We start from the raw sequence: 17,599 nt of genomic DNA on the forward strand, positions 1-17,599 counted from the left end.
TATTTTGGATCTTGGAAGATAGTGTTGAATTTTAGCTGCCATTTTACATCTCTAATACTTTTTTTCTTTATTGAAGCAAAAATGAGGGAAAGCACATTGTCGTTGCTGAATTGATATCATCCATTTCACACGAATAAAATTATCCACCCTTGCTGAATTTACAGGAGGAAGGAGGCCTTTTGGCCCTTTGAGCCTGCTCTGCCGTTCATCAATATCATGGCTGATCATCCAACTCAGTAGCCTAATCCTGCTTTCTCCCCATGGCCTTTGATCCCATTCTCCCCAAGTGCTGTATCCTGCCACCTCTTGGATATATTTATTGACCAGCTGGAAAGCTGGAGTCAACCCCACTGTAGCCTCACTGTGCATGCTTGGCTGAGAGCTCAGACTGTCATAAGGTTTTACTTTTTTAACAAAACTGGGAAGAAGGGAAAACTAATTGAAGGCTGTGTTGAGCTATTTTTCCTGTGATTTTTTTGTCAGTAATTCATTGTTTATTTTCACAAGATAAACGGCGTCCGTGCTCAAAGCATCAGCTATTGATACTTTAACAGTTTGTCCGATTGACACTTTTATAAGGTTGAAACAACAGCAGTGTTTTTAAGAAAGTAATGAGTGGGTTTTTTAATAGCTGTTCATGCATTATTGTTACGATAGGGTTTGTTGATACTGTATAGAGTGTATGCTGGGTGGGAATGGATTGCCTTGAATTGGCACAGAGGGTATGAGGGGCCATGTGACGGGCATGAGTTGCCTTTGAGGGTGAGTGTGGGGGGGGTAATGAATTGGCATGAAGGAGGCATGAGCAAGGCCTTTTGACTTTACCTTTCACAAGATTCCTGAATCGCTATGGTCTATCACTCCTCTGAGGAGCCGTGAACCACAAGTCATGGAAAAACTGGCTCAATTCCCCGCAAATTGTGCGGATGGCTTGGAGATACCTCCCTCCGCAATTACTCTGATTAGGTGAGAGCACAGCATGTGGACTTGCCACCCGCACCTTTATCCCATGTCACCAATAATTGGGGGCACCAAAAATGGGAGCGGGAATCCTAGAATGGAATCCTTCCCATCATCATTAAATGGCTCCAGAATCCTTCTGACTTTAGTTTCCCTCTGACCTAGTCTGTTAGAAGGATATCTTTGATGAGCAAGTGGAATATTATACCAGGCTGCACTCTACCAGTCTCTGAAGAAGGCCATTTTAATATTAACTTCAATACCATTTAATATTTTTGCATTTTACACACTAGTTTAAGTCTTTGACAAGACTGAACTGTTTCAGACTGATCTTGTGTGCTCCAGTGACTAGATACAGAGAGGACATTCAGAAAAGAAGTTGTTTTATACATTATTCCCAGTGACCGACTTCATCTACAAACTCAGGATGAGACATCAGTGCAGTTGGGTCTCCACTGGCAGCTTGCCCAACAAGAAAAATCAATTACTGACTGAATACTTCATCATCAGCAGCCCTTTGATAAGTTTCATAATGTGGTTGGAGCCAGCAACATTGAGGGGAGCAAGGATAAGGGGTGATGATTTTTGAATGACTGCCATGGCTGTGAAGTCACAGAATTGCTGTTCCTTTCTCTGCTCTTCTATCAGTGAAGAAATGGTCCCTCCGTGGCTATAACATCGTTGGGTTGACTGGAATTGCGAATTAGGTTTATTAAAATATTGTCCCCAGGGTGTCAATTCAAGTTAAATTGTTGACACAAATTTAAGTTTTGAATCCACATTGTCTAGTTAGGTTTTAAAAACTTCACCCAAAGTTACAATTGTTACACAATAGTCATAATTTTAAAGTGCGAATTCTATTATTTCACAATTACTTAATATTAAAGATTCAGATCGAGGAGGGGAGAAATTGTATGCATTGTGCCTCTCTTTCAGATTTGCAACAGGCACAAAACATGCCAACTAAAGAATGGGAAAGCCTGCAGCTAATCTGCACAGACCTTGCTAAATTCCAAATTGTTCGTCCCAGTTAGCTAACACTGACATTGGAGATTTCCATATGCTAATGCCTGTCTGTTGCAGGGAATAAATACTCAAGAATCTTTTCTCGACCGCGTGGAGTTGTAAAAGTTGCGTTTATTCAGAATTGCTGTGTGCACACAGGAGAGACAAAGTCTGCTGCTACCCTTAGCTCGCAAAAGTCAGCTCTGATCATATTCAGGGTTACATGCATATATATTTAAAGTTCTTTCAGAGTGACAAACAGGCATTGACGTCATCGATTTATTCCGAACAATACAAGGTGATCAGTATGCATATTTTTCTGGGCCCTTTATGGGAAAACGATCTACTAATGCAATGCATTTTTACAATCTCCCAGATTCTGTACAAAATATTCCCCTTAACCTGAATGCCTTGATGAAGTGTTAATGTGTTTTTAATCCCTGCTCTGGGCTAGACAATGAATCCTCTACAGACAGGCTGGAACCCTGGTTTCTGTGATGTGAGTCTCCATTCTTATTCTAATGCCCTGTAGGATGATTGAATTATCCCGAGTGCTGGTGACTTTTCTTTAAGGTTCAACATTTTAACCCCTTGCCTATTGGTTTTCCCCTTATTCTGTACTGCTATAAACCTGGGACGTCTTGATATTACTTATATCAATTCTGTGATACATATAGCAATTTCTTCCGCTCACACTGTCGAAAGACCACTGTGTAAAATTTATCATCAAATATCAGGGCAGGTGTCAGGAATCCACTGCTCCGATTCTTCAATATCCCCATCAGCTACCAACAAGGGGTATTTGTGCGGCACAATGGTTAGCACTGTTGCATCACAGCACCAGGGACCACGTTTGATTGTGACATTGGGTGACTGTGTGGAGTTTAACATTCCCCCGTGTCTGTGTGGGTCTCCTCCAGGTGCTCCTGTTTCCTCCCACATTCCATAGATGTGCAGATTAGGTGGATTGGCCTTGCTAAATTGCCCTTAGTTTCCAAACAGAATAGGTGGGGTTACTGGTTTATAGGGATAAGGTTGAAGCGTGGGCTTAGGTAGGGTGCTCTTTCATAAGAACATAAGAACTAGGAGCAGGAGTAGGCCATCTGGCCTCTCGAGCCTGCTCCGCCATTCAATTAGATCATGGCTGATCTTTTGTGGACTCAGCTCCACTTTCCGGCCCGAACACCATAACCCTTAATCCCTTTATTCTTCAAAAAACTATCTATCTTTACCTTAAAAACATGTAATGAAGGAGCCTCAACTGCTTCACTGGGCAAGGAATTCCATAGATTCACAACCCTTTGGGTGAAGAAGTTCCTCCTAAACTCAGTCCTAAATCTACTTCCCCTTATTTTGAGGCTATGTCCCCTAGTTCTGCTGTCACCCGCCAGTGGAAACAACCTGCCCGCATCTATCCTATCTATTCCCTTCATAATTTTAAATGTTTCTATAAGATCCCCCCTCATCCTTCTAAATTCCAACGAGTACAGTCCCAGTCTACTCAACCTCTCCTCATAATCCAACCCCTTCAGCTCTGGGATTAACCTAGTGAATCTCCTCTGCACACCCTCCAGCGCCAGTACGTCCTTTCTCAAGTAAGGAGACCAAAACTGAACACAATACTCCAGGTGTGGCCGCACTAACACCTTATACAATTGCAACATAACCTCCCTAGTCTTAAACTCCATCCCTCTAGCAATGAAGGACAAAATTCCATTTGCCTTCTTAATCACCTGTTGCACTTGTAAACCAACCTTCTGTGACTCATGCACTAGCACACCCAAGTCTCTCTGAACAGCGGCATGTTTTAATATTTTATCGTTTAAATAATAATCCCGTTTGCTGTTATTCCTACCAAAATGGATAACCTCACATTTGTCAACATTGTATTCCATCTGCCAGACCCGAGCCCATTCACTTAACCTATCCAAATCCCTCTGCAGACTTCCAGTATCCTCTGCACTTTTCGCTTTACCACTCATCTTAGTGTCATCTGCAAACTTGGACACATTGCCCTTGGTCCCCAACTCCAAATCATCAATGTAAATTGTGAACAATTGTGGGCCCAACACGGATCCCTGAGGGACACCACTAGCTACTGATTGCCAACCAGAGAAACACCCATTTATCCCAACTCTTTGCTTTCTATTAATTAACCAATCCTCTATCCATGCTACTACTTTACCCTTAATGCCATGCATCTTTATCTTATGCAGCAACCTTTTGTGTGGCACCTTGTCAAAGGCTTTCTGGAAATCCAGATATACCACATCCATCGGCTCCCCGTTATCTACTGCACTGGTAATGTCCTCAAAAAATTCCACTAAATTAGTTAGGCATGACCTGCCTTTTACGAACCCATGCTGCGTCTGCCCAATGGGACAATTTCTATCCAGATGCCTCGCAATTTCTTCCTTGATGATAGATTCCAGCATCTTCCCTATTACCGAAGTTAAACTCACTGGCCTATAATTTCCTGCTTTCTGCCTACCTCCTTTTTTAAACAGTGGCGTCACGTTTGCTAATTTCCAATCCACCGGGACCACCCCAGAGTCTAGTGAATTTCGGTAAATTATCACTAGTGCATCTGCAATTTCCCTAGCCATCTCTTTTAGCACTCTGGGATGCATTTCATCAGGGCCAGGAGACTTGTCTACCTTTAGCCCCATTAGCTTGCCCATCACTCCCTCCTTAGTGATAACAATCCTCTCAAGGTCCTCACCTGTCATAGCCTCATTTCTATCAGTCGCTGGCATGTTATTTGTGTCTTCCACTGTGAAGACCGACCCAAAAAACCTGTTCAGTTCCTCAGCCATTTCCTCATTTCCCATTATTAAAACTCCCTTCTCATCCTCTAAAGGACCAATATTTACCTTAGCCACTCTTTTTTGTCTTATATATTTGTAAAAACTTTTACTGTCTGTTTTTATGTTCTGAGCAAGTTTACTCTCATACTCTATCTTACTCTTCTTTATAGCTTTTTTAGTAGCTTTCTGTTGCCCCCTAAAGATTTCCCAGTCCTCTAATCTCCCAGCAATCTTTGCCACTTTATATGCTTTTTCCTTCAATTTGATACTCTCCTTTATTTCCTTAGATATCCACGGTCGATTTTCCCTCTTTCTTCCGTCCTTCCTTTTTGTTGGTATAAACCTTTGCTGAGCACTGTGAAAAATCGCTTGGAAGGTTCTCCACTGTTCCTCAACTGTTCCACCATAAAGTCTTAGCTCCCAGTCTACCTTAGCTAGTTCTTCTCTCATCCCCTTGTAATCTCCTTTGTTTAAACACAAAACACTAGTATTTGATTTTACTTTCTCACCCTCCATCTGTATTTTAAATTCCACCATATTGTGATCGCTCCTTCCGAGAGGATCCCTAACTATGAGATCATGAATCAATCCAGTCTCATTACACAGGACAAGATCTAGGACCGCTTGTTCCCTCGTAGGTTCCATTACATACTGTTCTAGGAAACTATCGCGGATACATTCTATAAACTCCTCCTAACGGTTGCCTTGACCGACCTGGTTAAACCAATCGACATGTAGATTAAAATCCCCCATGATAACTGCTGTACCATTTCTACATGTATCAGTTATTTCTTTGTTTATTGCCTGCCCCACCATCTCGTTACTATTTGGTGGCCGATAGACTACTCCTATCAGTGACTTTTTCGCCTTACTATTCCTGATTTCCACCCAAATGGATTCAACCTTATCCTCCATAGCACCGATGTCATCCCTTACTATTGCCCGGATGTCATCCTTAAATAACAGAGCAACACCACCTCCCTTACCATCCACTCTGTCCTTCCGAATAGTTTGATACCCTCGGATATTTAACTCCCAGTCGTGACCATCCTTTAACCATGTTTCAGTAATGGCCACTAAATCATAGTCATTTACGATGATTTGTGCCACCAACTCATTTACTTTATTCCGAATACTACGAGCATTCAGGTAAAGTACACTTATGTTGGTTTTTTTACCTCTGTTTTGAATCTTAACATCTCCAGTTTTATTCCTTTTGTTATTACTGGGCCTATTCACTGTGCTCCCCTCAGTCACTGTACCTTGTACTGTCGCCCTTATGGATTTCTGACTATGTCTTCTCTGCCTTGCACTTTTCCCCTTACTTCCTTTTGTTTCTGTCCCTGTTTTACTACCTTCCAACTTCCAGCATTGGTTCCCATCCCCCTGCCACATTAGTTTAAACCCTCCCCAACAGCTCTAGAAAACACCCCCCCTAGGACATCGGTTCCAGTCCTGCCCAAGTGCAGACCGTCCGGTTTGTACTGGTCCCACCTCCCCCAGAACCGGTCCCAATGCCCCAGGAATTTGAATCCCTCCCTCTTGCACCATCTCTCGAACCACGCATTCATCCTATCTATCCTGACATTCCTACTCTGACTAGCTCGTGGCACTGGTAGCAATCCTGAGATTACTACCTTTGAGGTCCTACTTTTTAGTTTAACTCCTAACTCCCTGAATTCCGCTTGTAGGACCTCATCCCGTTTTTTACCTATATCGTTGGTGCCTATATGCACCACGACAGCTGGCTGTTCACCCTCCCCCCCCCCCCCCCCCCCCCCCCCCCAGAATGTCCTGCAGCCGCTCCGAGACATCCTTGACCCTTGCACCAGGGAGGCAACATACCATCCTGGAGTCTCGATTGCGTCCACAGAACCGCCTGTCTATTCCCCTTACGATCGAGTCCCCTATCACTATAGCCCTGCCATTTTTTTTCCTGCCCTGCTGTGCAGCAGAGCCAGCCACGGTGCCATGAACCTGGCTGCTGCTGCCTTCCCCTGGTGAGCCATCTTCCTCAACAGTATCCAAATCGGTATATCTGTTTTGCAGGGAGATGACCGCAGGGGACACCTGCACTGCCTTCCTACTCTTGCTCTTTCTTTTGGTCACCCATTTTCTATCTCCCTCAGTAACCTTCACCTGCGGTGTGACCAACTCGCTAAACGTGCTATCCACGACCTCCTCAGCATCGCGGATGCTCCAAAGTGAGTCCATCCGCAGCTCCAGAGCCGTCAAGCGGTCTAACAAGAGCTGCAACTGAACACACTTCTTGCACGTGAAGGAGCCAGGGACAGTGGACGTGTCCCTGAGCTCCCACATCGCTCCCACATCCCACTTTCAGAGGGTCTGTGCAGCTTTGATGGGCCAAAAGGCCTCCTTCTGCACTGAAGTGATTCTGTGGCTTCACAGCCATGACGGTCACTCAAAAATACCACCCCTCATCCTTGCTCCCCTCACTGCTGCTGGCTCCAACCACATCTTGGAACTTATCTGAGGGCTGCTGATGGTGAGGTATTCAGTCAGGAATTGATTTTTCTTGTGGAGCAAGCTGCCTGTGGAGACCCAACTGCACTGATGTCTCGTCCTTTATAATAATCTTTATTGTCACAAGTAGGTTTACATTAACACTGCAACAACGTTACTGTGAAAATCCTCTAGTCGGCATATTCCGGCACCTGTTCGGGTACACCAAGGGAGAATTCAGAATGTCCAATTCATCTAACAGCACGTCTTTCGGGACTTGTGGGAGGAAACCGGAGCACCCGGAGGAAACCCACGCAGACACAGGGAGAACGTGCAAGACTCCACATAGACAGTGATCCAAGTCGGGAATCGCACCTTGGACCCTGGAGCTGTGAAGCAAAGGTGCTACTCACTGTGCTACCATGCTGCACCCTGAGTTTGTAGATTAAGTCTGAAGGTCCTCAGGCTGATAGGTTTGGGCTCCACCAACTCCATAGTACTGGGTTAAGGCTAGGAAACTGGGCCCCAGTACCCCAGTGAGTTTAATTTCACAGCCTTAAAAATCAGAGCCATTCTCTCTATTGCCCCGCCCCTCCCCCCAAACAAACCCCAACCTCACCACCTCATGGCCATTATTTATGTGAGTCTCATGTGTGTTTCAGGTGGATGTCAAAGCACAATAAAGAATTATCTTGGTTGTAACCTTGACATTTTGTTTTTAGAAATATTAATGTTATTGTTACTTCTGAAATTCTCCAACTCTTTCTTCTCTGTTTAGGCAAGAACCTATTTTATTTTCCTATCGTGCTGAGACCAGTTATATCTTCCCTAGTGCTGCCACTAATTCAGCACAGAGCAGTGATTGAACATAGATCTTTCCAGCGGGTAGCAAGATAAAATATTTAAGGATGTTTTAAAATGAATTGTAATTGCTATCTTGTTTATTGTGATGTATAATCAGAAAATACCAGAACATGGTCTTGCATTGACTGATTACTTTTTTTAATTGTTCTACATGCCGGGTTTTGCAGATGATTGTAAGTATTATCTTGCTTATGTGTCCGTTCCTAGTTGTTGTTAGAACTCTCTCCCTGTTACTGTCAAGTGCATATTATCACTTTGAAGTGCAGCTAGTTTCATCACTGTTGTTCACCTGACGTTGTAGTGTTTGTGCTAGTTTAAATGTTCTACCTTGTGATTTGTTTATCCGCAAAGTCCCTTAGTCTGCCACTGCAGCCACATTAGATGGTGAACCATTTTCAGGAAAATGCGGTGTCTTCCTTGTTTGTAAAATCTGAGGGCTTTCATTGGTGTATGTAAAGTTGTAGGCTCTCTCTTTTGACTTTTGTGTCATGGACCCTTAACCATATCCAAAGAAGAGATTACTGCTTGGACGTTTAGCACGATACCTATAGCTATTCTTCTCAATTATAGGCGCTGTATTCTGTCGCAACACTTATATATTTAAGTAAATCTGTAGGACTATCAACAAAGATTTTTTGCATGATAGTAAACCAGAAAGGTAAACAAATAGTATCGACATCCGGCTTTAAAGTTACACTTAAATGTGCTCGACACACTGTGTGGTGTTGTTCAAATAGAATAAAATGTAATATTCAATTAAAACATTCCTATTTTGGGTAAGTGGAAATAATATTGGGCATATAGGAAGAAATTAAACCTCGAATGAGGTTCAGATTACTGTGTTCTTAAGTTTAGCTTTCTTTCAAGTCTGAGTAGGAGAAGCAATGAAATTAACAAATGAAGATTTGAGAATGGAAATCAAATAAACGGCAGCACAGTGATTAGCACAGTTGCTTCACAGCGCCAGGGTCCCAGGTTTGATTCCCGGCTTGGGTCACTGTCTGTATGGAGTCTGCACGTTCTCTCCGTGTCCGCGTGAGTTTCCTCCCACAAGTCTCGAATGACCTACTGTTACGTGAATTGGACATTCTGAATTCTCCCTCGGTGTACCCGAATAGGTGCCGGCATGTGGCGACTAGCGGCTTTTCACAGTAACCTCATTGCAGTGTTAATGTAAGCCTACTTGTGACAATAAAGATGATAATAAATAAATAAATAGTAACCATGAGAGTAGAAGCATTTTTGTTTTTACCAGAATATCTAATATTTCCATCCATGTTCAGACATCACAAAAAGAAAAAAAAAGATAGCATAATTGATGAACGTTTGCAAATGTCTTCAGTGGTAGCTGCATTTAAATTGATATTATCGGTCCACCATGCCCACATAAAGAGATTGTTGTGGCAGATGAAATACAATGTGGAAAAGTATGAGGTTATGCACTTTGGCAGGAGGAATTTAGGTATAGACAATTGTCTAAATGGTGAAATGCCTAGGAAATCAGAAGCACAAAGGTACTTGGGAGTCCTTGTTCATGATTCTCTTAAGGTTAACGTGCAGGTTCAGTCGGCAGTTATGAAGACAAATGGAATGTTTGCATTCATGTCAAGAGGGCTAGAATACAAGACCAGGGATGTACTTCTGAGGCTGTATTAGACTCTGGTCAGACCCCGTTTGGAGAATTGTGAGCAATTTTGCGTCCCGTATCTGAGGAAAGATATGCTGGCCTTGGAAAGGGTCCAGAGGAGGTTCGCGAGAAGATCCCTGGAATGAAGAGCTTGTCGCATGAGGAACATATGAATATTTGACAACAGTCCAGGGAAATAGCTGATTCTGGAAATCAAACACTGTAAGTAAATCACTTACCACTGTTTTTAGGTGTGGCATAAACTATCACTGTTTCATTCTTTTTTTTTAGAAATTTATAATATCCGAATCCTTTTTTCCAAATAAGGTGCAATTTAGCGTGGCCAATCCACCTACCATGCACATCTTTGGGTGTGGGGGCGAAATGCACGCAAACACGGGGAGAATGTGCAAACTACACACGGACAGTGACCCAGAGCTGGGATCGAACCTGGGACATTGCTGCCGTGAGGCAGCAGTGCTAGCCACTGTGCCACTGTGCTTCGCCCTTGACAGTATTCTTAAGACCATAATATTTAGAATCAGAATTGGACCACTCGGCCCATCGAGTCTGCTCCATCATTCAATCATGGCAGATATTTTTCTCATCCCCATCCTCCTGCCTTCTGCCCAAAACCCTTGATCCCCTTATTAATCAAGAACATATCGATCTCTGTCTTAAAGACACTCAGTAATTTGGCCTCCACAGCCTTCTGCGGTAAAGAGTTCTACAGATTCACCACCCTCTGGCTGAAGAAATTCCTCCTAATCTCTGTTTTAAAGGATCATCACTTTAGTCTGAGATTGTGTCCTCTGGTTCTAGTTTTCCCACAGGTGGCAACACCCTCTCCACGTCCACTCTATCTAGGCCTCACAGTATCCTGTAAGTTTCAATAAGATTCCCCCTCATCCTACTAAACTCCAATGAACACAGACCCAGAGTCCTCAACTGTTCCTCATGCAACAAGCTGTTCATTCCAGGGATCAGAATTGCCTGTTCCCTAGTGGGCTCTACCACAAGAGAGCTTCTTGCCACAATTTTCCGGATCTGTTCGCCACAGGCGCAAATCCGATATGTGCCGCTAACAGGATTTGTGCCAGTGAGATATCAGCATGAGATCTTCTCCTCCTTCCCCCAGCGACATAATCAGGTTCACGCCCAGCAATGGCCTGAGCCTGATTACAATTAATTTACATGGATATAAATATTCATAAACAACATAACACCATAGCTTCTGGGAGCGTCAGATGTTCCCTCCTGCTGGCACGATGTCTCACCGATGGGAATCGCTACTGTTCTAGGGCAGTCAAGATGATCACGCCAGGGGCACGGAAGCCAGTGTAGCCCTGGGTGGTCAGGGACCTTCACACTGCCAGGTTGGTGTTGCCGGGGGACACTGCCAAGGGGCAGGCCAGGAAGTGGGATCTGGGCATCGATTGGGGGGGGGGGGGGGGGGGGGGGGGGGGGGGTGCTGGAGGGGAAGATTGCCGGAGATGATGGATGGGTTGGGGGGGGGAAGAATTGCAGAGAAGGATTGACTGGGGAGAGGATGATTGCAGTGATGGATGGGGAGGGGGGGTTCCAAATGTCTGTGGGGGAGGGCAAGGGGGGCCTGCCTCTTAACTTTGAGATGGGCGCCATGATCTCTGTGGAGCTGAGCTTGCTGGTGTCTTAGGCTGCGGCCCTGAAGAATGATGGTGCAAAACGTGCCCCCTTGCTTTTTTTTGATGGTGTCAGAAGATCTGCAGAGAAAACCTGGCTACATGCCGGTTTTCAGTCAGAACCTGATATTTTACCATTTTTTCGGTAAGTTCTGCCCTCATACGATTCAGTGATGCAAACCACTAACATTTGTGGATATTCCTAAATCTCTTGACTTGAGAGAGAAAGCGTAAAAGGCATTATTTTTTTAAATATTACTCAATCTCAATGAACAAAGTTGTTTTCATAAGCTCCCTGCAGCCAAATGTGTTGTTATCTGTGGTGGAGTGTGGTGTTAATTCAAAAATATTTAATCACTGCATTATTTGCCTTTGTGTCTTGATTATGTGATTGATATAAAAAATGAGATTTCCCAACAAGAGCTAAGTATCATGGGTTATTGGTCTGGTTGCTAATTTCTACTCCAAGGAAAATTGAACACTGCCTCAATGACCAGTGCAACTTTGTTATTGAAGAAATTACCCATTCTTGGATTGTACTCTCTAGTAAATCACTGAAAAAAAATTGTGAAAATACATCAAATTTATTTTCCATTTTCTACTTTGGTGGAAGAGTGAGGAAGTTCTGAAAAGTTTAGGTTAACTTTATAGCTTTCGCAGAATAACTAAATAAATATATTTCTGTACCCTATCTTACTTTGCAACTTTTTAAATATCCTCTGTGGTCAACTTTGACTTCTTCACAATTTTTTTTAATGAAAGTCTGATGTTAGATTTTATTGTCTAGAATCTAGATGCCTCTACTTAACCACAGGATATGGGCAGCACAGTGGTTAGCACTGTAGCTTCACAGCGCCATGGTCCCAGGTTGAGTCACTGTCTGAGCAGAATCTACATGTTCTCCCCGTGTCTGCATGGATTTCCTCCGGGCGCTCTGATTTCTTCCCAAAAGTTGTGCTTGTTAGGTAAATTGGCATTCCAAATTTTCCCTCGGTGTACCCGAACAGGCGCTGGAGTGTGGCGACGAGGAGATTTTCACAGTAACTTAATTCAGTGTTCATGTAAGCCTACTTGATTATTATTACAAGACAATTATTCAAGACCATTATAGAATATTTGTAAATGTTGTATCATTGATTTTGATGCCATTTCTTTGTTTTACTTTAATTGTTTTTATTCCTGAATTTAAATGAAACGTTAAGATAAAAACTACCTCTTAACTGGCCCATTTAGTCCCTTACATTCCATGAGACCAGTCTGATCGGGGGCTCCAAAACACCCACCGCCCCTCCTTCACCCTATTCAGCCATATCCAAATCCAAGCGGACTCCACCTGGTCCCACTCTCGCCCTCCTCCCAAGGCATCCCAAGATGGCCACTGCCATTCCCCTTAACAAATTACTCCATAAAGAAACCTTCAATATCAGCAACTCCCCCATCCCCTCCCTTAACCCAAACAAAGAAAACCTCACTGCCCCAGGCTTGCTGTCCCACCCCAATAAAAAATTAAAGAAACCTGTAAAACCAGAAAAAACAACCCCCCCTCCCCTCCCCAAGCAACTAGCTGCGGCTCCCCCAACCACTCCACTTCAGTGAACTAACATGTCTGCTAGCCAGGTAGGCCCCACCCGAGGCTATGAGCACACTACCCTTATGCCCAAACCCCCTTATACATCCCCTACCTTACCCTGATGTCTCGTAATCCTGAGCTAATCTACTCCCCCCCCCCCCCCCCCCCCCCTCCCCCCAACTCCCCGGCCCTGCTCTTGGCTAGCTCCACGCCCAGGCCCGGATAGATGCAGACCGTATGCCCTTCCCAGGTCAATTCCCTAGCCTCCTTTTCCCACCTCAGGATCCTTTTTCCAAATACTGATGGAGCCTCCCAATAATTGCCCGTAGTAATGCTCTTGGCCTCCTCCTCAATGATCGATGGAGCTGATTGACCTCTGGAGGGCAGTTGAAGACACTCTCCCCTACCAGCGTTTTAAACATTCTCACCACATACTTTGTGTCATTCGTGCCTTCCGGCAGCCCTGCAATCCTCACGTTTTGTGCAAGAGCGATTTTCTCCTTCAACTTCATCTGCCCCTCCACCATTATCAGCATTTCCGCCTCCAAGGAGGCAATCCATTCTTCATGATCCGCCACCGTCTCTTCCACCTTCTGGAGGGATGCATTCTGCGCCTCCAATCTCTGTTCCATCCTCTCCAGAGTAGCCCGAATCGTCTCTGTCGCTCTTGCCAAATCCTCCGAGGCCGCCAGCCTCTGTTTCTCGAATTCGGCCGAGAGAAACTGGACCAACTGCACTGTGGTCCACTGTGCAGACAACAACGCCATTGGTTCTCCCACCATCTCTGCTGCGCCATACGAGTTTGCCTCGTCCGAAGTGCCCCTTAATCGACACACTCCTTGTCTGTTAACTCCTCAACATCACCCACCAAAGGAGAAAGTCTTATCCTGTACTGGGAGTACTTTCTTTAACTGCAATATCCCTGTAAAACGGGCAGAAAGGGCCAAATTATCCATCTCCAAGCAGGAGCATCTTTAAGTGTGACCACTCACTCCATGGCCACCACCGGAAGTCCTGGAGTGGCATTTCTTACCACGTACTCGATGAGTTACTTATTGGTAAAGGTTAATCCTTTTTATATGTCATAAGGAATACTTCAAGTCAGAGCATAGTAGATTTGCGTGTTTGTGGTCCAATGTGATGCATCACAGTGTGGTATAATGTGAATTCAGGATTATCCTCGTGAGTTAATGATGATCCCACCCAAGACTTGACGGTGAAGGGAAATCTGAGGTAATTTGATGACCCAGCAGGTTGTCTGTCCATTCTTGGTCACAATGGAATAGTTGACTCAGGGAGACATGAGACTGAAGGAGGATTCAAATATCTTTTTATGTTTTTACTAAATGTTAAAACTTGCACTTTGAGAGAATTTCCATATATTGATCTTATGAATATACATGTTCAACATGTGAGTGATTGAATGTATATAAAAATGATCTTTCTAAATAGTTGTAGTTGCTGTACTTCAAGACATACTTTTGAAGAGATATGCTTTTCTACTTAATTGGGCGGTGTTCAGTCACCATGACATCTTTCCTTTCATTCTAGATTAGTAAAGAAAATGTTACTGCAGCACTAGTTTGTGCTTAGCTCTACACTTAATTTCCTTCTAAATGCCTAAACTGCTCAATTTTAAAGTATGGCGAGGGAGTTTCAAAGAAACACTTCATGTAAAGAGAAATGTTAAACGTTTGTCATAAAATGCTAAAAGTTAGGCTAATTTTCAATACCACATTAGAAAATGTGTGGCAGTTGAATGTCAGTCATGTTACTTCTAAATATAAAGAAACAATTGTATTTAAAGTAGGTGTGAGGGGCAAAGAATAAATGTTATCATACTGCCGCTGCTTCATCAATGATCTTCCTTCCATTATAAGATTTTTTTTTTGAGTACCCAATTCATTTTTTTAATTAAGGGGCAGTTTAGCGTGGCCAATCCACCTACTCTGCACATCTTTGGGTTTTGGGGGCGAAACCCACACGGACACGTGGAGAATGTGCAAACTCTACACAGACAGTGATCAAGAGCTGGGATCGAACCTGGGACCTCGGTGCCATGAGGCAGCAGTGCTAAGCACTGCGCCACTGTGCTGCCCAGTAACGTTCATTGATGATTGCACAGTGCTCAGCATCATTCATGACTCCTCACATCCTGAAGCAGTCCATGTCCAAATGCAGCAAGATCTGGACAATACCCAGACTTGGGTTGACATGTGGCGAGTAACATTCGTGGCATTTAAGTGCCAGGAAACTACCATCCCCAGAAGAGATGATCTAACCATTGGCCCTTGACATTCAGTGGCATTACCATCGTTGAATTCCCAATATGAACATCCTGGGGGTTACCAATGACCAGAAACTGAACTGGACTAGCCACTTAAATACTGTGGCTATAAGAGTAGGTCAGAGGCGAGGAATCCTGCAACCTCCAAAACACCATCTACAAGGTACAAGCCAGGAATATGATTAAATACTCTCCACTTGCCCAACACTCAAGTTGCTCAACACCATCCAGGGCAAAGCAGCCCAATTGATTAGCAACCCATCCTCAAACAGTTACTCCCTCCACCACTAACAAATAGTGGCAGTGGTGTGTATCATCTACAGGATGTACTGCAGGAACTCAGCAAGGATCCATTATCAGCACCTTCCAAGCCCACAACTGCTACCATCTAGAAGGGCAAGGGCAGCAAATGCATGGTAAGACCACCAACTGCAATTTCCTCTCCAAGACACTCACTATCCTGATTTGGAAATATATAGGGCGGAATTCTCCGCTCCCCACGTGGCGTGGGAGGGCCTCCCGACATTTTTTACGCCCCACTGGCACCCCCAGCGATTTCCCCCCCCCCCCCAGGCTCGGAAAAATCGGCGCTCGCCGTTTTCCACGGCGAACGGCGATTCTCCGAGGCCGAGCGGCCGGCCCTTCACACCCGCTTCACCACGGCAGCAACCACACATGGTCGCTGCATTCGTGAAACAGGCGCCCGTTTGGGGCATCTAGGGGCCCGATTTGGACGGGAGCACCGCAACTGTGCTCGGGAGGGGCCAGGCCCGCGATCGGTGCCCACCGATCGTCGGGCCAGCGTCCAAAACAGACGCACTCTTTCCCCTCCTCCACCCGGCAAGATCAAGCCGCCATGTCTTCCCGGGCGGCTGAGGAGAAAGACAGCCACCGCGCATGCGCGGGTTCATGCCGTCTGCATGATGACGTCATCCGCGCATGCGCGGGTTGGAACCGGCAACCCGCGCATGCGCGGATGACTTCACATTCTCGGTGTGACGAGGTCATGCCGAGAAAGACGGAGGCCCGCTCCTAGCCCCCCGGGTGGGGGTGAATTAGGTGCGGGTAGCGGGCTCCGAGGCCGTTGTGAACCTCGGCCGAGTTCACGACGGCCTTCACGACTTCGGCCCCCTGCGGAGAATTCCGCCCATAGCATTTCTTCACTGCCAGCAGGGTAAAAATCCAGGAACTCCCTCTAACAGCACCGTGTGTGTACACCACATGGACTGTAGCGGTTCAAGAAGGCAGCTCACCAATCCCTTCTCAAGAGCAATTAAGGATGGGCAATAAATGCTGGCCTAGCCATTAACACCCACCTCCCAACAGAAATTTAAAAAAACTAAATAAAGCAACTAACCCCTGTTTTGCTCTCTACATTGCACCCAAAGAAAATCATCACTTTTGTAGTGATGTCGTGTAAGTTAACGTTGAAACGCCATGTGAAATTTTGGGTCAGGTGAACTTTTTCAAAGGTGTACCATTTTTACAAGACTAATATGTAAAGAGAAAAGCTTTCGTCAGTTCAGTGATTTTTTTTATTTGTTGATTGTGGAGACTTCGACAGTGCACTTCATGGAGAAACATTGAATCACTGACAGCAATTTTTGCATTTAACCACGCATCTATTGACTCCAAGGCAGAATTTTCATTCTGGGATCGGAAACCTGGGGCGGGATTCTCCCCTACCCAGCGGGGCGGGGGTTCCCGGCGCCGAGGTGTGGCGTGAACCACTCCGGAGTCGGGCCACCCCAAAGGCGGGAAGCCTCCGAACCTTCAGGGGCTAGGCCCGCCCCGGAGTGGTTTGCGCCCCGCCAGCAGGCGCGGAAGGGGCTTGGCGCCATGCCAACCGGCGCGAAAGGCCTCCGCCGGCCATCGCGAGTTGGCGCATGCACGGGAGCGCCAGCATATGCTGGCGTCATCCCCACGCATGCGCAGAGGGCTTCGCTTCCGCACCGGCAATGGCGGACTGTTGCAGCCGCCGGTGCGGAAGAATAGAGTGCTGCCATGGCACAGGCCTGCCCGCGGATCGGTGGGTGCCAATCGTGGGCCAGGCCACCGTGGGGTACCTCCCCGGGGCCAGATCCCCCGCACCCCCCCCCCCCCCCCCCCAAGAACCCCGGAGGCCCCCACGCCGCCAGGTCCCGCCGGTAAGGACCTACTCCAATTTACGTCCGCGGGACTGGCAAAAAACGGGCAGTCACTTGGCCCATCGCAGGGCGGAGAATCACCGAGAGGGCCGCTGCCAAGGGCCCCCGGCCGGTGGGGCGCGATTCCCGCCCCCGCCAAATCCCTGGCACCGGAGAATTCGGGACTCGCGCCGTCCCCCGGCGATTCTCTGACCTGGTGGCAGGTCGG

The 17,599-nt window shown here is 45.7% G+C and overlaps 1 protein-coding gene across 20 annotated transcripts in view; it reads left to right on the forward strand.

Moving 5' to 3' along the window:
* The window catches only part of LOC119962769 (protein unc-13 homolog B-like), a 746,238-nt gene that overhangs the window by 679,318 nt on the left and 49,321 nt on the right, over positions 1-17,599 (forward strand). For 11 of the 20 annotated variants that reach the window (XR_005459949.1, XM_038790824.1, XM_038790816.1 and 8 more), the window contains one exon: positions 8,267-8,272. The exons of the other annotated variants lie outside the window; for them this stretch is intronic. Coding sequence is in view for 10 of the 11 variants with exons in the window: in XM_038790824.1 (XP_038646752.1) it covers positions 8,267-8,272 (6 nt within the window). In the remaining variant the exon portion in view is untranslated. The remainder of the gene's footprint in view (positions 1-8,266; positions 8,273-17,599) is intronic. 20 annotated transcript variants of the gene reach the window in all.

Source organism: Scyliorhinus canicula, chromosome 3 (genome assembly GCF_902713615.1).
Source record: "Scyliorhinus canicula chromosome 3, sScyCan1.1, whole genome shotgun sequence".
Classification (NCBI taxonomy): domain Eukaryota; kingdom Metazoa; phylum Chordata; class Chondrichthyes; order Carcharhiniformes; family Scyliorhinidae; genus Scyliorhinus; species Scyliorhinus canicula.